This window comes from Ursus americanus, chromosome 14, assembly GCF_024610735.1.
Source record: "Ursus americanus isolate L20-20 chromosome 14, mUrsAme1.1.p, whole genome shotgun sequence".
Taxonomy (NCBI): domain Eukaryota; kingdom Metazoa; phylum Chordata; class Mammalia; order Carnivora; family Ursidae; genus Ursus; species Ursus americanus.
In genome coordinates this window covers 37649239-37669625 of record NC_142140.1, presented here as the reverse complement: position 1 = coordinate 37669625, position 20387 = coordinate 37649239, and the positions used below count along the sequence as shown (strand labels likewise).

General features: G+C 42.8%; 1 protein-coding gene across 4 annotated transcripts in view; it reads left to right on the top strand.

Annotated features, from left to right (window-relative positions):
• DOCK3 (dedicator of cytokinesis 3) overlaps positions 1-20387 on the top strand; it is a 568180-nt gene that overhangs the window by 484052 nt on the left and 63741 nt on the right. For 3 of the 4 annotated variants that reach the window (XM_087867014.1, XM_087867013.1, XM_087867012.1), the window contains exons 20-27: positions 1462-1545; positions 2604-2704; positions 3859-3940; positions 6808-6978; positions 10497-10689; positions 13322-13449; positions 15860-15964; positions 17825-17923. In XM_087867014.1, coding sequence (XP_087723140.1) covers positions 1462-1545; positions 2604-2704; positions 3859-3940; positions 6808-6978; positions 10497-10689; positions 13322-13449; positions 15860-15964; positions 17825-17923 — 963 coding nt within the window. The remainder of the gene's footprint in view (positions 1-1461; positions 1546-2603; positions 2705-3858; positions 3941-6807; positions 6979-10496; positions 10690-13321; positions 13450-15859; positions 15965-17824; positions 17924-20387) is intronic. The other variant, XM_087867015.1, reaches the window with a different exon arrangement.

The window sequence follows — 20387 nt, the reverse complement described above, 5'->3', positions numbered from 1 at the left end:
CCCTGTCAATACTTCATTTCACAGCACCATTGACTCAGTAATGTACGTGGTGTCTCCAAATAAGAAACAGTTTTAAAGTCTGTACATTTCTATGTATTTTTATGAAGTCTTGTCTGAATCTTGTTTTTCACAATTAATCAGAGTATCATCAATTTTTAAAAAGAACCTTTAACAAGCTAATACTTGTTTTGTTTTGTTTTGGGCGGGGGAGGAGAGAGAATCTTAGGCAGGCTCCATGCCCAATGCAGAGCCTGACATGGGCTCAGTCTCACACCCCTGAGATCATGACCTGAGCAGAAATCAAGAGTTGGGTGCTTAACTGACTGAGCCACCCAGGTGCCCCTGCTAATACTAGTTTTTGAAACTGAAAATCAGTTTATTCTCAGGGCATTTTTTTTTCTTCTCAACATATTAAAAATATTAGTAAACAGAAAGGTATTAACAAATCTGTAATCTTTTTAAGTCTGAGGTGTTGTCTTCCTGGTAAGAGAATATCATATCAGCATATCTGGTTTTAGCATCAATAATTGATCTTAAGTCCCCAGAAGAGAGAGTGAACAGAATCTGCTAGAATTTTAAAATATTTTTTTCTTTTTATTAGAATATTTCAAACACACACGAAAGTAAAATAGTATAAAGAACCCTACAACTACCTAGCACCTAGCACCAACATTCATCAGCCTGTGGCCAGTCCTGCCCATCAACACCCCGCATCCTTGCCTGCCCGCTTAGACATCACTAGGACATAAATGGTAAACATTGTATCATTCAGTTGCCTTTTGGCCAACAGAATGTTAGATTTGATTTGTAAAGACTGCCAGTGTCCATGAGTATTTATCATCCTCTCCCTTGGATTTTGCATCTTAGAAACAAAAAAACAAAAACAAACAAAAAATGGTGCTTCCAGATCTTTTACCCTCATTGATAGCCCTCAGCAACACCTTTCTCCCTTCTCCCAGAATACTGATTTCTAGACCAAAACATGGTATCTGTAGCTAAGGCCTAGCCTGCCACACCCTTACTCAAGTGTCCTCTGTAGAGTTAGGCCACAATAGAGTGTAAGGGACTACTGCACTCTTTGGGGGCCTGGGACAGTGAGCTCTTTTTCTCAAAATGAATTTGGCATCAGAATCACTTAGATTGTCTTTATTCCAAAGGCACAATTCTACATGGGTGGCCTGTGTTTTTTAGGTAACTGCTCTTAGAAGTTAAGCGCTTACCCAAGAGAAAGAGCCTCTCCAACTCTCTCTCAGGGCCCTTTGGGCAGTACACAAACACCTCGAGTCCACCTGGTTATCGCTTAGCTAGGTGGAGGTGGGATACTCGATTATTTCTAAGTGGTGGTTTGAGATCTTAGGAGATTTTTGAGTTTGTTTATTGAGAGATAAATTCATTGGTATATGGAAGTTTGACCATGTGTACAAGGTCCTAAACTTGAGCCCTCTGCTTTTTATGTTACAGTTTCTGCAAGACATTTTAGATACACTCTTTGTGATTTTGGATGATAATACAGAGAAATATGGCCTGTTGGTGTTTCAGTCTTTGGTAAGTCTCACCCATCCTTCACTTCTGTCACATTTTTAAAAATCCAAGGGAAGCAATTTATTAGAATGAGTCAATGCAAGGTACAGATGTTCCCAATAGAAAAGGGGCTAAGGAGTGTCACCCAAGGAAGACCAACGAACCAACTTACCAGGCAGATCCCTACAACCTGAAATTTGAGGAATTCAGCCTGGTCAGGTCTGGCTTCAACTTTGTACTTCTGATACTCAGTCTCATCACTGTGGCAGAGTTACCTAGCCCCTGAAATAGAGACCTACACCAACAAAATGCTCAGAGACAAATACAGGAAACCAGACGGCCTGTTTTTTCACCTGCAGAGTAGGATATAACCACCAGGAAGAGCAGAGACTCACCCGTGCTGGTCTGAGCCTCACACTGTCTCCCTGTGTGCAGTTGTTTGAGTACCGGAGTCTCCAAATGTTGCCTAATGAGAACGGACAGTGATTTGAATGTTCATTGCATTTAGCTTAATAGATCTAGTCCCATAGGAGTGCTCTACGTTCAAGGGGGACCACCTACTGTAAGTCTACCTGATAGATGAGGAGCAGAGGAGAGTGTTAAAATGACACTTGCATAGTTTGCCCCTTTGGCTTTTCTTCTTCCTTGCTCTCCTGGCCAGCCAGCCCCATTTCTGAAGGACAGCCTTTCATAGTCTGAGCTGGCTTAGAGGATAATCTTTTTTCCTCTCTTTTCCAAGTTTTCTGAGACACCTTCATATTTATGCCACCATACACAGGTATTGTTTGCTTTTTTCTAATCTGTATCACACCACCCAGCATTATTGTGAAGAGAGAGACTCAGAGTGACACTGGCACAGACATATGAGCCCCAAGTCCAAATTCAGAGGCCAGGGGCTGTAGGAATAGAACAGGCAAGACAGAGATACAGACACAGAATAGAAATCTTACATTCTCTGCCCATGGGGGACACTAGAGAAAACACTGAGAGTTTGTCATTCCTTAAAGAAGCAAGAGTTCTGTTCTCTGCTGGAGATAGGCCCGAGGCCTCCAGTGAACCCTGGTACGCTCCATCTCCTCTAGGTCTTCATCATCAACCTGCTCAGAGACATCAAGTATTTCCACTTCCGACCTGTAATGGACACATACATCCAGAAACACTTTGCTGGGGCCCTGGCATACAAGTAAGTTCCATTTGGCGTCATTATTAGGACTTGTATCTGAATAGAAAGACAGGCTTTAAAAAAGTTCAGTGACAACCACCATTCATTCAGCTGACCTTTTTCTTTCTACTTAATTTTTTTCTAATTGTGGTAAAATACATCGAATATAAAATATCTGTTTTTAAGTGTATATAGCTCAGTGGCATTGAGTGTGTTCAAACTGTTGTACAACCATCACCACCATCCATCTCCAGAACTTTTTTCATCTTGCAAAACTGCAATTCTGTACCCATTAAATATTAACTCCCCATCACCCCTCCCCCTCCCGCTGCCCCTGGGCAACCACCATTATACTTTCTATTTCTGAATGTGCCTGTTCTAGGTACCTCATGTCAATTGAATCAAACAATACTTGTCTATTTGTGTCTGGCTTATTTCACTTATAACGTCTTCAAGGTTCATCCATGTTGTAGCATGTGTCAGAATTTCCTTCCTTTTAAAGGCAGAATAATGTCCCATTGTACATACATACCACATTTTGTTTATCCACTTACCCGTTGAATACTTGGGGTGCTCTCACCTTTTAGTTACTGTGAATAATGCTGCTATGAACATGAGTATACAAATATCTCTTCAAGACCCTGTTTTCTGTTCTGTTTGACATGTACTTGACTTCTGTGCCTTGTTGCCATGTGAGGCACAGGCCTTCTGATCCTGTCATCTTCCTTCACGCAGGTTACTTGGTCCTAAGAAAATAAAATATATGAGATAAAGGAGGAGCAAGAAGGGGCACAAGGGACTGTATTCCTTTATCCGTGTCTACTATTTACTAGTCATTGTATGTTCTGGAGACACAGCAAGTTTAGACAAAACAAAAATACATGCAAAGTCCAGGACTTTGGGGACAACTTTCTTATAATCAAAGAAGAAATGTGTGTCAGGGAGAGTGAGAAAGAATGATTATAACTGCTAATTAAAATGTAGCAACTCCGTGGATGAAGTATGTTGTCTGGTCTCAGATGATCTGGAGAGTCTGTAGCTGTAACAGTTCCATCACTTCATTCTGGCTCACCAGCAGGATGTTATTCCTGTGTGGCTAATTCTGGGCTGCAAAAATTTCAAGCTGCATTGCTTTTGAATTAAAGTGGGATTTCTGGAACTGTTCTCTTTCCCAGGGAGCTCATCCGCTGTTTGAAGTGGTACATGGACTGCTCAGCAGAACTAATTCGACAGGACCACATTCAGGAAGCCATGCGGGTAATGTACTGAGCTCACTGTACGTAAAGGGCCCACCCTGCAGTTGTTTGTCAGTAATATCAATGGTTTATCGCATGTAGGACAAGTGTAGACATCCTAGTACCCTGGCCTGCTTTCAGGAACACCTTGGACTACATAATTCTCCCTTCCCCCCCTTGATTTTTGCCCCAGAAGATCTTTATTCCTAATAATGTTATCTTAAGGCAGAAAGATCGGATGATGTGCCTGTAGCTCCTGGACATGCTTCCTGCCTGGAATCATTCATTCAGTCATTCAGTCGCTCGATGTTTCTTGATACCTTCCATGTGTCAAACACTGTAGTAGCCACTGGGGATTCAGCAGGGGCCCAAGCAGAAAAAGCTAGGCCTTCATAGCGCTTCCATCCAAGTGGAGGAAAGACAGCCAAACATGTAACACAGATAAATACACAAAGTCAGTGAAAAAAAACAACAACTTGATGAATACTATGAAGGGAATAAACAGGATCATAGGATAGACTGGCTGGAAAGGAAGGTTTACTTCACATCAAGATTTTAGGGAAAGCCTCTCTGAGGAAGTGACCTCTGGGCTGAAATCAGTGTCCAGACCTGGGGGATGAGCATTCCAGACAGAGGAAACAGCATGTTTAAAAGCCTCGCTGAGGCTTCAGTTAACCTTCTGACTCTTGATTTTGGCTCAGGTCATGATCTCAGGGTTGTTTCAAGCAACCAAAAAGTGACTGATGTGACCAAAGCTGGGGATTTCAAATGTTAAATTGGATGGGAGGTGACAAAAAGGAAGAACTGAGGCTGGTTCCAAGGAGTCTGGCTAGATCAGCTGGGTTGATGTCAGGGTTGCTTTGGGAAATGTACTTTGGGAGAAGATCAGGTTTGGGTGGAAAGAAGCAAGAGTTCTCTTTGGGGGAGCACTTTTCTGAGGTACTTTCATACATATTCTCATCATTTCAAGCTTGTTTGAATGGCATCTCACACTAATGCATCCAGTACTAAGGTTTTATCAGGTCATTTCCCCTTCTTCATCAAATTTTAGTTAATAAGTCCTCTTGACTAAACCAGTAAGTCTCTATCCAACCCTCTTTTCATCCTTCACGGGATACACATGGTCCTGGCCGGGCAACTGTCTTTCTGGTGTGATAAGGTGCGGATCAGGAAACCTCTTCTTCTTTATTACTCTTGATTCAGTATATCTTGCCACCCATATCCATCTCTTCCTTTCTCTTTCAAAGCCATGGCCTTTCTAATAAGAAAGTTTGACCACCAAGGAAGATGAAAATAAAGAGTGCTTTGTTTTCTTACTTGATTACTTTGTTTGTTCCCTTATGAATGACCTGTAGGAGGTATCTTTGGTGAGTTTGAGGATGGTATTTGGCAAGGTGTTCTAAAAAGATAGGACACTTTTCACTACATCAGGTCCCCCAGGGAACCATGAAGAGGAAAGAGTAGGCACAATGGATCTTCTTAGTGATAGAAAGGTTGTAATAACTTTTAGAGTCTCTTTTCCTTTCAGGTTTATTAACTTAAGTAGAACTAGACAGAGCAGATGCTTCACCCACAGTTATGTGTTCCATTGTCTCCACACAGGGTTGGGAGTACCCTTGAATTTTGAATAAATTTCATGGGCTTCACCACTCATGACCAGGAAGTACAAGCAATTTTGCTGTCTCGTTCTGCCTTTCACTATGGAGCTAGTAGATGTTTCAAGCCATTCGATATATCTCTTGTATTAACTGTCTCAAACTGAAAAAGAAAAAAAAAAAAACTGGTCATGAGGAAAACATTTTCCTTTTCAAAACTGAGTATGTAGCATAGGTTTTCCTGGTTCTTTTCAGACCAGGCATTAAAAGGCTACTGGAACGGAGGCTGTAGCATTCATGCTGATGAGGCCACACACTGTAATTTTTTCTACTAGTGCAAGCCTCGAAAGATGCATTTTTCTGACCTAGCCATTCTACCATGCCAGCTGAATTCAATCTGGGCCACAAAACTTTGTTTTTGTTTTGCCAAACCTTCTGATACATGCATAGGTCATGAAAGGTAGCTTGAGAATTATTTCCTATTATATATTTCAAGTAGCTGAACTCCATTTGTTTCATCCTTGGATAAGTTTGTCCCCAGTGTCTCTGCCTTTCCAGTGTCTGGGAAATCTGTGGCATTTCTTTGATTGGAAAGCATAGTCTTGGATTTTCAGTCTGTTCTTTTAAAAGATAATTACTCTGCTCATAAGCATGAGCCAAGCTGCAGGGACTCCCCCGAATTAGATTCTACTCCTAAAACATGTTACAGGAGTTTCATCTTCTGCATTGGTCAAAAATTATGTATGAAGGTGCCCTAGTTTGGAAGAGCGTGGAGAGTGAATGTGTCAGGTCCACCCGGGGCTGTGCAACCTGGGTCAGGTTTTCTCCAGACTTGATCCCCAGTGAGAAGGCTGGCACCGTGTCAGGCCCCAGCTGTATCTCAGAGGTGCAGAAGATTCCTTAAGGACTTTTTCTTCATGGAACAAATTCAAGAGAAGTTACTTCATTGCTTTTGAAGCCCTTATTTCCAGACCTGAAAAAAAAAATGCGAAGAAACTTAATTTTCTTTTGATCCTGTATGTTCTTGAATTCAACAGCTCCCATAACAGCCTGTGGTTCCTCCTTTCTAGAACCACAAAAACAATTGTGAAATAATTCGGTAATTCTCTCAGGAAGAAGGCAGCTGCTGCTCAGTGACCCTTTGGACTTTTGAGAAAAAGCGCTTGTCTCCACAGTTGAAATTGGCCATCACCTGATTTCAGTGTAGAATTTACAGTTACTTTGCCCTTTATTCCCTGCTTTATTGGTTGTTGGCCATCTTTAACACCTACCCCTTTTGCTCCCACACCTCCAGGCCTTGGAGTACCTTTTCAAGTTTATTGTGCAGTCGAGGATCCTGTATTCCCGAGCCACCTGTGGGATGGAGGAGGAACAGTTCCGGTCCAGCATCCAAGAACTTTTCCAGTCCATCCGGTTTGTGCTCAGTCTGGACAGCAGAAACTCAGAAACACTCCTTTTCACTCAGGTGTGTGAGCTGCAGGGAAGTTTTGCTGCTGGATTCTCACCTGCCTTAGCACGTGGCTTATTTGTCCTGTGGCTTCTAGAGTTGAAGAAGCCCTGCCAGACTCCTGTGTGTTGGGTGAGGGGTGATTTGCAAGGAAATACCTAATAGCACAACATGCTGCTTTTACTTCAAAGGCGTCTCTGCCCTAGCTGCCAAATATAAACCAGTGGCTTTATAGTGTAGAAAATATAAACCAGTGGCTTTATGGTGTAGAAAAAGCACAACGTTACTCTCAGAAGCCCTCTTTAGGCCAAAGCTATTTAGTTACCATACTATTTGTCATTTTTGAACATCTTATTTAAAGGGGATACTCAGAATGTATAGAGAATTTTGTTTCCTAGTCACTGTGTTCATTTTTTAAAAATTAAAAAATATAAACTTTATATTAGTACTTATCCATTCCAGAAGTTAAGAGTGAAATAGGCAGAAATAACTAGAAAACTTTGTTTAAGAATTAAGATTAGATTCTACTGGAATTATCAGTGTGGGAAGAAAATTTGTTTCCTTATACTAATATAACAAAATAAAAATTATTTTAAAAAATAAATAAAAATAAAAATGTCCAGTCAGCTAATCTGTTACCTTTCCCAGGGAACCTCATCCTAGAAAGGATCAAGGATATTGTTTATTATCACAGTCACAAGGAGGATATTTTCTCTTATATATAAATGTCAGAATTTTATCTAATAGAAGCATTTCTTTGATTTTTTTAAGCCAATTATTTTTTTTGAGGTTCCACACAGACTTTATTTTATTTTGCTTTATTTTCTTTAATGTATTTTTTAAGATTTTTAAATTTAATTTTATTTATTTATTTATTTATAATAATATTTTTTATTATATTATGTTAGTCACTATACAGTACATCCCTGGTTTTTGATGTAAAGTTCGATGCTTCATTAGTTGCGTATAACACCCAGTGCACCATGCAATACGTGCCCTCCTTACTACCCATCACCAGTCTATCCCATTCCCCCACCCCCCTCCCCTCTGAGGCCAATTATTATTCAAAACCTAACAGCAAAGATCACTCTCGTCCATTCATTCAGTTGCTGCCAAGACTGTCATGAGTGCCAATATATGTTTAAATATTTCCTTTAAGGATAAAGAAAGGGGGGGTAATCAGAAGGGGGAATGAAACATGAGAGACTATGGACTATGAGAAACAAACTGAGGGCCACAGAGGGGAGGGGGGTGGGGGAATGGGATAGGCCGGTGATGGGTAGTAAGGAGGGCATATATTGCATGGTGCACTGGGTGTTATACACAACTAATGAATCAACGAGCCTTACATCGGAAACCGGGGATGTACCGTATGGTGACTAACATAATATAATAAAAAATCATTATTAAAAAAAAATAATAATAAATAAATAAATAAATAAATAAATAAATATTTCCTTTAAGAGTCTGCTCTTTTGTTTTCCACGTGACTTTCCGCTGCCCCTGATGCCAATTGCCTTTAAGCCCCTTGGACCAGAGAACAAGTGAACAACTGTGAGTTAGACTCTATAAAAGAGTGGAAATTCCTCAAGGTTTCCAGGTGTCTCTGTAAGAAAGGGTCATTCCATGGTCTCCCTTCCAAAGTACCCCACACAACTCATCTTCTTCCTCCCATCTCTCCTCCTGCCAACAAGGGCCCAGGACACCTACTCTTCCCCTCAGCACACATAGATATGGGGTGCTCAGAGGTAGCTAGCAGAGCAAGGCAGAGATACATACTGAGAACTTAGCAATGCCTTGTACTCTGTGGCATGTTCCTATCGCATCAGGAGAGTTCAGATCTAGTCTCAGCTTAGACCCGAGTCAGGGGCAGACCTGCTTCTTTGGTGCCAGGCTCATGTTTCATGAGTTTCAGAACTCTCAGCAAGTCTACGGTTCCGATAGATTTTATGTCTTTGCTTCTGACCACTAGGAGATGTTCGGGTGCAAGTGTCCTTCTGTCCTGGTGCAAAGTACAGGAAATCTCACCATTTAAGAGAATATTTACTATTTGTTGTGGATTATGAAAGGCCTGCTTTTCCCCCTTTGTCTTTTATATCTAACTTATTATGATACTATGCTTTTGTGCTTGTTCTAATTTCTGCAAAAAAAAAAAATCCCTTTGATATCCCAAGGAGTTATAAATCTTTGGATAGAATTCATCTAAGTTCTGTCCTTGGGCCTGGCCTGAACACAGACTGCCGTATATTTCACAGACGGACTTGTTTCCCCATGGCATAAATTTTCACCCACTGTAGGCCAGTGTCTACTGCCTGATGAAGCATTCAAGGAAAACAGCCCCCCGCCCCCGTGCACTCTCACCTTCTTGTCTCACAGTGACACTCCATTCCCTTGTGTGAATTCTGGATTAATCGTGTAAGAGGACTGAGAAGTGGGAAAGTCTGCTACCATGTAGACAAGAGAGAAGGAGGACCAGTATTTCTCAAAGGCCAATGATGTGCCAGCCACTCTGCTGGAAACTAACCTCATACACCTAATTTTTTTCATGCCAATACCAAGAGACAAGAGATAACATCATCCTCATTTTATAGATGAGAAAACGGAGGATTAGGCAGTAACTCACGGAAGGCTATATGATAGATAAGTAGTAAAGCGGAGATTTGAACTCATGTCTGTCTAATGCCAAAATTCTCTTTCTCCTATACTCCTCTGCCTCTGAAAGACTCTGGAACTATTACCAGATTGTCTTGAAGAGGCCACTTCATAGGTCTACCAGAGCCAAGATCCATGAGGAGAAGTCTCCAAACACACACACTCCCACCCATGCACTGGCCATCTAGTTTGCTGAACTCTATGCCAACATAATCACCAGTCCTCAAGAGTTCCTAGCTGACTAAATCCGCACATCTTCCATCCCCAAGTGGATTTACAGTTGACACTGCCAAGCATCACAGATGAAGGACACGATTTACAAAGCCTTCAGATTTCATGGTTTCAAATAAATGTCTCTATCCTGGGAAAATGGTCCAGTTCTCAGAGCTGGATTGCTGGCTACAGGGCTGTGAGTGGAGTTCAGCTCATGCTGCTTGCTGGTGCTCAGCTCTCTCCACTATATTTTCTTTGAGCAGTTCCTGGCTTGAATTTGAGACCAAAATTAGAAAGTCGAGAGTTTGATCATACAGACAGACAAAAAATTTAAATCCATTTTGTGAGCAAAACAACTATGGCTATTAAGCCATATTGAGCTGATTTCTTTTTATGTTCCCTTCTCTTGCCAGCAAATGTACTGGCAAGTTATGAAAGCTTCAAGTGGCCTGAGCCCCAGCAAGTTTTCTTGTTTTAGTTTCCTTTTTGCTCTTCTGTTCCATGCCCCAAGAATGCTGCAGGGATGTGCGGAGTCAAAGGCCTGGGAGGAGCCCCCATGAGCCAGGGGTGCTGCAGTGACTTTTCAGCCTCTCGCCTCCTCGTATGATCATCTGACCACGTGAGCTAGACACCTAACTGTGCGCTAACCACAGCCTCACTTGCTTCTACAGGCTGCACTCCTTAATTCCTTCCCAACCATCTTTGATGAGCTGCTGCAAATGTTCACTGTGCAGGAGGTGGCAGAGTTTGTAAGAGGGACTCTGGGGAGCATGCCCAGCACCGTGCACATTGGGCAGTCAATGGATGTGGTGAAGCTCCAGTCCATCGCCAGGACTGTGGATAGCCGCCTGTTTTCTTTCTCAGGTAAATCAAGTTGGGACGAGAGTCAGACTCACCTTTCCTCCTTTCCAGGGTATTATCAAGTAGTAACCAAAGGATCTGCTTTATCAGCCATCATGCAAGAAGCCTGTGGCCCTAAAAATGCAGAGCGTTTGGGAAACTATGTTAGATAATGCAGCCAAGACAGAGGCCTACTGCCTCACTCATGATTTATCCCTAGGGACCTGCAGCCTAGGCCATGCCCATGGGTGGCCTGCAGAGCAACTTCCAGGCCCACAAGTCTAACCGGCTGCCAAGAGTTGGGCCTGCCACACCCCCTGCAGGATGAGAAAGCAGAGGGAAAGGAGGGGGGAACAAGAGAGAAGGGTGTAGCCCAAGGGGATGAGGGTAAGTCAAGGAAATAAGAGAAACCCTTTAAAGGGGGCCCTAAGGACCCACTGTGTTTACTTTGTTCCTTGTCTCACCAATCAGATAGATTCCTTGCCTGTCTTTGAAAGAGCCTCTAAGGATCAGATAAAGAGATGGACAGTGAGCCCTCCATTTCCCAAGAGGTCAGGACAGCCTAACAAATAATAGACAGCCCAGATTACCTTTCTGGAAGAACCTCTGTATTCACACCGGAAACTACATTCAGCATGATCAGCCTGGCAGTGGTACCAAATACTCAGTGGCCAAATGTTAAGATCAGTATGAGCCTTATCCTTTAAATGGAATATCATGATCATAGAATAAACTTCTAGGTCACAGAAGTAAATCTGAAACACTAACAAAACAATTATTATTAGGATTTTTATAATTAGAATTTTTGGTAGTAAATTTTTTTTTTACTTTTAAAGTGTAAGAACGATAATTTCTCAACCAAGTGCTACACACAATTGAAATACTAAATAAATGTTCCCTTTAACTTAACTCTGCCAGAATAGGTTATTATTCATGGCAAAGCTGCCACCAAGAAAGTCAGCTTTTCTCTACCAGTCACTCTTTATAGTTAACACTTCTCCCTTCACCAGTTCCTGGGCTGGAGATTTTTATCACTGGTTTGGACGCGTTGGCACTGAGGCCACTGCATACGTTCAGGCTTTGTGCGCTGCTTGAAGAAGAGGCTTTCGAATATATGGGAAGGGGGACAGCAGACTGCCCTCACTGGCATCCTTTATTTCTAATATTTTTGTACGTACTCGCTGCTTCCCATAATCACTTAAGAAAAACTGGTCTTGAACTTTATGCGGCAATGGAACTATGTAGTTGGATTTTGAGATGACAAGCCACCACCAGATTTTCATTTGCATCTCCGTTTCATTGAATGCTTGAGTTGCAGCGGCTTCCTTGAAGCAAGATTTTTACCGGCGGTGTCTTTTAAGCAACACTTACATTCTCAGAGCATATCAGCCCGGTCTCTTCTTCAGCACGTTCCAATAACAAGCTGCTGTTTTCTCTGCAGATAGTTATTGGTTGTTATAAATCCTGCTCTGTTGGTGTTTTGGTCTACAGAATGTATCATGAACTTCTCTTTTGTCCAACCATCCTTTTAAACATAGAACAGCTGTCATTCCATTTTATTTGAATATATTCTAAATATTTGACACGACAGCCCCCAAATCTCTTGTAAGTCATATAATTTGTCTTTGGCTGAAAAAAAAAGTTTTTTTTCTGAATTTCATCTGGAATACTTAACTATGGTCAAATAAATCCAAAATGCCCTGGCTTGTTTGTATTACTGGCAATCTGACTGCATCATGCTGGCCAGGTAGGAGGGTACCTGCAGAGTCACACAGTCACTGAGCACATGGGAGGGCAGAGCACCCGAAACGTGTTCACACTTGTATTTCACTTTGTCTTCTCCTCAAACCTGTGAAGGAAATGCAGAAAAGGCCATTAGCACCTCATTGTACAGATGGGAAAAAGCAAGCCCATAGAAGGAATCAACCAGGCTAAGGTCCCTTAGGGTGAGTTAATAAAGGAATTTGAACTAGGATTCAGCCTTCCTGACAAGAGTTCTAAATATAGTCATCTCCTTATGAAAATGTTCAGGTAACATTGAGGAGAAAAGTTAGGATTGACAATAAGCATTAGCTAATTATCAAAGGCTTATGACAAGACAAGTCCTCTACTGTTCCCTTCTTTGCTGTGGACATGCCAAGCCTGTCCCCTAAGCCTGAGGGGAAAAAGAGGTAGGCATAATGGCTGCCACCAAGTAAATGTTCATGCCAGGCACCTAGCCAGAGCATCATAAAGAGTCACCTTTTATAATCCATGTCAAGTCTGCAGGTTCGATCAGTATAGTTCATAGAACTAGGTGTGTCATTTAAATGGAATTTTCACTGTAAGCTATGCTTTTATTTTTGGAATCTAATCATTAAAGAGATTTCGTTTGGAAGTAATCCCCTAACATTCATCCTGCACAAAATGTCATAGATACCGAGGCTTAAAAGGAGAAAGAAGGAAAGAGAGATGGAAGGATAATGCTGTGGGATGTCTTATAATGTCTAGGAGGTGGGTTTTTAGGCCCTCATAAGGGAAGGAAGTTACCTCCAGCTTGGCACCAGTTTCAGCCCCACTTGCTTTGAGACCAGTTAAGCACCACAGTGCCGCTGGCTTCCAGAGGTAGCTAGTTCTCCTCTGAAGGGCTTCTTCACCTTTGTGTTTTCTCTCTCAGAATCCCGCCGCATCCTGCTTCCCGTGGTTCTCCATCACATTCACCTTCACCTGAGGCAGCAGAAAGAGCTGCTAATCTGCTCAGGGATTCTTGGCAGCATCTTCTCCATCGTCAAGACCAGCTCTCTGGTAGTGGCCCCACGTCCACCTCATCCTGCCTCAGCTCTGCCCGTCTTGTATTACTTTAGCCAGAGGCAGACCAACAAAGATCACTTTGTACATTTCTCAGTCAGAGAAGCTTTCATCAGTGACAGGAAGGTGCCCAAGTGAATGGAGGCCTGTGTATGCCCAGCGGGCTTCTCCACACAGCACAGTTTTGCTATTTGAAAAAAAGTTGTGCTCCCATAAATCCATCCAGAAATGTAGTTATCTTTAACACCAGAAAGCCCGATCCTGTGCCATGTTCTATTTCTATCAAAAGGTATTAATCCTGTGTTCCTGGGAGTGTTCTGAGGATACTCGGGCACAAGAGCAGGGAGACAGGCCCAGGCTGGGAGGCAGTTTGCTCATTCAGACTTTTCTGTCAGCTTCCTGGCAGCTTGATTCCACCCATATGGCATTCCTATACCATGCCAGATGAGGTCAGGATGTATGAGAGATAGTTCTTGCCCACAAGAGCTCTGAGCCTCATGGGATGGGAGAATTGCACTTTAAAGATGAGGTTTCAACTAGTAATGCTTTTGCCTATTTTCTCTCCTCTTTACTTTTTTGTTTAAAAAGAGATCTGTCAGGGGCCAGGGGGGTGGAGAAAAGACATGTAACAGGCATGAATAAGGGTAGAGATTTATTTTAATGATATTTATTTTATATATTATAATAGAAGAAATACATATTAGAGAAAATGTATAAACTATAGGAAAGTATAAAGAAAGAAATTAAGAACAAGAGTGAGTTTTTTATTACAACATCTTACTAAATTGAGATCAAGTTTCTGGAGAATAAAATTTCAAGCACATTTAAAATGCAGACCGGTAGCCAGGTAATAAGAATGTACAGGTTAGGCTACCCATGTAGAACAGGAGAGGTCCTGAAAAAAAGAGTATGGTTGCTTTGAGCAAGATGTAGGGACCCAGTAGGGTGCTCTGGTGTCCAGACTTAAAGTACCATCTGGAGACAGGGGCCTCAGTTGGCAGAGTGCCTGTGGTGGTTGTAGTGGCCCTATTGTTTGCTCTTGGCTCCAGGCAAGGCTTGGCAGCTCTCCTTCCCACCAGGCCTCAGAGAGGCAACACTAGGCACATAAGGTGTGTTAGCAGCCCAAGGTCAGACTTGAGGAGGTGGGAGGCTTCTTGCTAAAGGAAGGAGAGAAATTGAAGGGGAAAATAAAGGGAAGGAGAGGAATGGAAGAGGAATGGAAACAGGTAAAAACCTGAAGGAGATGGTCTGGTTGTTTTTGTGGGACTAGAGAGTTGCGTGCAACTGGTTGCTTACAACTAGTCAGGGAGACAACATAGATAAGAGTGTTACAGTCACTTCGGCAGATGAGAAAGCAGACTTTGGCCCCAGAAGCTGCTCACATTTTTCGTGTGGAATGGACACAGTATAATTACATTGAATGGATAGGTAGGGGTGGAATTAAGCTCCAGGAGAGTAGAGATAGTATCTTTCTTGTTCACCTCTGTATACGCAGGTTCACAAACAGTGATCGGCACATGGAAAATGCTTAACGAACAATCGATTGGTGGATGGATGGGGAGATGGACATTTATACCAGTAATAATATAAAGAGGCTAGAGAAGGGGCAATGGGAATCTCGGTGAGATAAATGAAATCAGGCTACAAGATGTGAGATTAGTGTGAGAGGTCTGTAAAAGGATAGCACAGACTCTTCCTAGACTCAGAGTGTGGTGGCCGAGAAGCAGAGCTTAGTGAGGAGGTAGGCTCCATTGTTTTTGTGAGGCTGCCCAAGAAAGACACATTGAGACCAGAGTCCTTCAGGTGAACCAGGGAACGCGAGCAAGAATGCTGAGGGGCTAGAAGTGAAATGCAGCCATACTGAGAAGCATTTGGGGCCAGCAAAGCTTCACATCACCTAAAAGAAAGCCCTGAGGAGAAAACAGTCCTCTTAAAGATTGAGACACTTCCTTGTGCATTAGCAGTTGTGCGTTAGCAAGAGTGAAGGTGCTACCACCACACCCTGTGGCGTGAATACCATTTTCTCAAAGCGTTAGCAGTGTTGTGCTTTCTCCTGACTTTTCGAGGGAAATCGAAGAAAACATGTAACTTAGGACCCTCGCTTCTGCCCTGTATATTACAGTGGACCTAGGTTCATTACCTGAGGTTCAGAACTGCGGGTGTCAGGTGGTGCTGGGTTAGGCGAAGCCCCGGGCCACCATACCAGGGCAACAGAGGCAGGTTTGCCTCATCTTCTCTCAGGGCCACTGTCTCAGGTTCCTTGCCACTGCATGCTAGTGAGGCCGGAGCTCAGTGTTAAGAATCCAGTCAGAAGACCACTCCTGACGTCGCTGACTTAGGGAGTGCTGCCAGCTGCCTGACAGCTGGGCCCGGTGCTAACCGTGTGCTCTCTCACTGCCCGCTCCAGGAGGCAGATGTCATGGAAGAGGTAGAAATGATGGTGGAGAGCCTCCTGGACGTGCTCTTGCAGACTCTGCTCACCATCATGAGCAAATCGCACGCTCAGGAGGCGGTAAGAGGGCAGCGGTGCCCGCAGTGCACAGCCGAGATCACTGTTAGTAACTAACATTCAGGTTTTCTTGCTTTCTTTTCTAACCTGGGGCTCCCGCACACCAGCCTCCACCTCCTCATCGCGCCACCTTCATCTCCATCTCCCTTCCTGCATGGTTGTCAGCATGCTGCCCTCTTCCCTTCTCGCGACTGGTTCCCATCTCCACTCTGAAAGCCCCAGGTTCATAGTCCCAGAAGTCTACTAGATGCAGGGAATGCTTTGTATCCTGTTTCCCTGCACTCTGTCTCTGTTGGCCACTGCCTTTATGCCAACTCATTTTCTATTACGTAGAATGAAGCAGAGACGTAGTAAGAGATTGAAGGTGAAAAATGGACTTTTCCTTCGAGGAGCAGGCTCTTCTAAATGATGTGCTGCAGAGCAGAATAATTTTCTTAGAATTTGGCTATATCTACAGATTAGTTGTTTTTGTCCACAGTGTTTGTATCCAAATGTCTAGCGTCAGGAAAACTGTGGTGAGGTAGAATTGCACTGGCATTACTGGACAATTAGAAGAGAAACAGCCTGGGCAGCCTCTCAGGAGGGACAGAGACACAGCCCCCACTCCTATACCCAGAGCGGACTTCTTAACCCTGGTATTAGAACTCAATAAACAGATTGCGTGGAATCTTCCAGTCGGCAGGTGGGAGGCTGCAGTGATTTCTTTGAAGTGAATCCTCTGTGGGAGCAAGCCAAGCTCCAGCAGTCTAGGGAGAGCAGGGAGAGCAGAGAACAGGCATGTGTTCTGAAGCACTGAGCATAGAAAGAATGTTCCCTTGGGAGCGCCTATTGCGGGCACTCTCACTGCAGGTAAAAACATGCATACCCTGCTATGTCCTGGTAACGCCAGCTTCTGTCCAACGACTGCACAGCTCTTGCTGCGGGCCAAACCTGCTCTGTGCACTTTACAAATACTCATTTAGCGATGCTAATTCACATAGATGTAATGAAGATGGTAATAACTGCATAATTTACCCAGCACATCTTTATGTACTGGACTTTTCCACTGAAAAGCTTCATGTACATTCATTCCTCCAATCCTCATAACAAATCTATGAATTATGGCTTATTAAGCCCATTCTCTGGATGAAACTGAGGTTCATATACATGTGTATGTTCCACGTACACATATGCATAATGATTTCATATGTCTAGAAATGCTCTGAGAGACAAAAAACCATTGTCAAATTTCCATGAGTTCAAAAGCATTTGATCAGCTGCCCCATGCCAAAAATTTCCATAAGATGGTGAAAGTCTTGGAGCCCTTAAAACACGGTTTTCTTCCATGTTACCACAGTTGGAAATTAAAGAAATTTTGATGATTCATTTTTTTATCCTGAAATTTTTACTTATCTTAAAGCCCACAACTTGTCTTCTCATAAAGAGAAGCTCCAACCCAGCACGATGGGAAGAGCCCCAATTCTGCCCAGAAAAGGCCGAACACCCTGTTCTGAGGAACCCCTTTAGACTTCAGTGTGGTGGCCTGACAACATATAGTGACAAAGGACTGTGTAGCCAGAAATTTCCTAGGAAAAAAACTAGACTATCTGTCTCACTTTGCAGTACTTCTTTGTTACAGGTTAAGGTTTTTCCATTAGCCCCATGCTGCTGAGGTCTCATCAAAACTCCCAAGCCCTTCAGGTCTCCCTTAGCAGAAAAGAAAACTCAGGGCCAGAGTCCTCACCTTCGCTTTCATGATCACTGGGGCCATCTCAGACCCTTCCTTCTCTCCTTGCCCTCTGTGGATTGGGGAAATAGCTCATGTGGTTAGCTGTGCTGAGTGGTTTTGTTTTGTTTTGTTTTGTTTTTTTGGTTGGTCCTCAGGGTGAGTACGTGTCCTGCCTTCTCTCGCTGCTCCGCCAGATGTGTGACACCCATTACCAGCACCTCCTGGACAACTTCCAGAGCAAAGATGAACTCAAGGTGGGCAACAAACCTACCTTAAAACTGACTTTTCACCCCAGACAGGAAGCATGTAGCTGAGACTGCCCAGGGGCTTTCCCCCTGCCGGGGGCCGAGTGCAAGTGACTGGTGCTGCCTAGGGCAAAGGGTTCACCAGCCCCCATTTTACAGCTGTGAGTGTATGGTTCCCAGAAGCTGAAAGCCAGCAATGTTCGGATACAGACAGACCCCAGTAACACTGGCAAGTTTTCCCTGACTGGTAGCAGCCCTATGACCATGTGCCTCTATGGGAGGCTGCTCTCGGCCATAGTAGTTGTCCGCAAACCAGAACTCTTTCCTTTCTTATGAACTCAATAATCACCTTATATTTTCCCCCTGCAAACCAGACTTCACTGTTTAATAACTGTAATTATAATAATGGTGACGACTTTTCTTCATTAAAATGTATTTCTGGAAGTGACCTGTAGAAAGAAAAAGTGAGGGCTCTCCATTGGCTACCAGATTCTGGATCCAGACCACTGGGGCAGATAGTGCAGAGAAATGGGCCCATGATCCACACAATAGAAGAGCATTCCCAAACTTCCTGTGGTATCAGCTGCTGACAAACTGCTAGGGCTTGTGTCTTTGCCTTAGAATGTGCTACTCAGTTCATCCCTGGATAAACAAACTATTGCAAATTTTAGTTGCATGCTCTGCCTCCATTCAGAAGTATTTCATAGTAATGCATTTGCATTTCATAGTAATGCATTTGCATTTCATAGTAATGCATTGCACTTTTATTTGTACGACCTTTATTAATCATATTATATCAGTTAGTATTAGGTGTCATTTTCTAGTATCTGACTTGACCTGCCTTTCCACAGACATGGATCTCTGCAGATTGTTGCCATTAACTCGTTGCAGTAAGGTCAGCCCGTCTTCTTGGATGGGTGAATTGACAGCCCTTGAAGTGAACCAAAAGTTAGCCAGAGATCAAAGCAGAGCTTGAGGTGGGCGTAGAGCCTGAAAATCCAGGGTTGGCTATTCTAGATCATTTTCAGCCTTTGTGGCTCTACTAACTGATTCGCAGTCAGAAGCTCGGGCTGACATCATTCTCTTACTTTTTAATTTAAATCATATTTTTATAACACCAATATGTACACATTTTTAAATTTTAAATTTTTTATTCATTTATTGAAAGCCTATTCTGTGCAGGCACTATACCCAGAACCTTATGGGTTTGTTTGGGTTTTTTTTATAATAATTTTTTATTATGTTATGTTAGTCACCATACAGTACATCCCTAGTTTATGGGTTTTTAAATTTTTAATTTCAGTGTAGTTAATATTCAGTGTATATGTATACATTATCTTAAAAGCCAAAGCACATCACAAAGCTCATAACATAAAATGGTGGTTCCCTAGTTCAACCTGACCCATGTCCAGTTTCTACTCCCCAGAAGCAGTCACTTTGAATTCTTTTGCTGTTCTTTAAGCTTCTACTGCCATTTTAAATTTTAACTGGTAGTTTTTGTCTATTTTCTTCTTCCCATGGAAAATGAGGGTGACTCTCTTCTCTCTCACACGCATATCTTTCCTCTCATTCTTCCGATATAGTCCGCATACATTTTTGTTTAAATCAGTAATTGACTCTTCTTTATTACAGCTGGGTAAGTACTGTGGTGAGTCAACTGCTATGCTGTTACACTTCCTTTCTCATAAAACTTCCTGTTTTTTCCTAGAATTATTTGCCTCTTTTGTTACTCACTTTTTTTTGTTGTTTTCTTTTGGTTTTCAAGTCTGGCTAGGATTTCCTACTCCCTCTCTGTAATAAACCTCTTCTTTCAGCTTTCCTCAAGGTCAAATCTGTCAGATACTACTGTCAGGTCACTTTTTCTTTTCCTGGAAACTTGCCCTGTTTTTATTTGTTTCAGTCTCTAATGTACATGTTAGAGACTTTCCTTCTATATGCAAAGACTTTTGGATGTCAGTCTGTGTCTAAAAGTGAGGTGGTCTGGTGCTAATGAGAAGCTCTATGTGTGTGCGGGGCTTGTCTCCAGGCTTCTCTGTAGCTGACTGAAGAGGGTCTGGCCATTTGGTCAGAATATCCTCTAATTCCTGTATCTACTGGTCTGCTTTCTTGGACTTGTCTCTTTCCTGAGACAAGAATCCCTTTCCCTTCCTAAGAATGGAGTAGCCTACCAATGTTTTGGAAACCAAATAGCAAAAAGGGACTGGGAACCTTCCAGTTCAGCAGGTGAAGTTTCTCTGAGCGCCTGTTTTCATTTTGGCATCTCAGCCCATGAGAACAGATCCTCAGTGAATAACTACTCCAGAGAGCAGCCCTCAGTCTTCTGACAGGATGGGGAAAGCCTGGTCACCTAGGGGCATGAGATGGCAGAAGAGATCTTAGGGAGACTGTAAATCAATCTTCCTGTTTTTAGCCTTCATATCCCAGTCCCACAGAGGTACCTGGTGAAGCCTACAGTTTCTGAGATTCTTGTTTC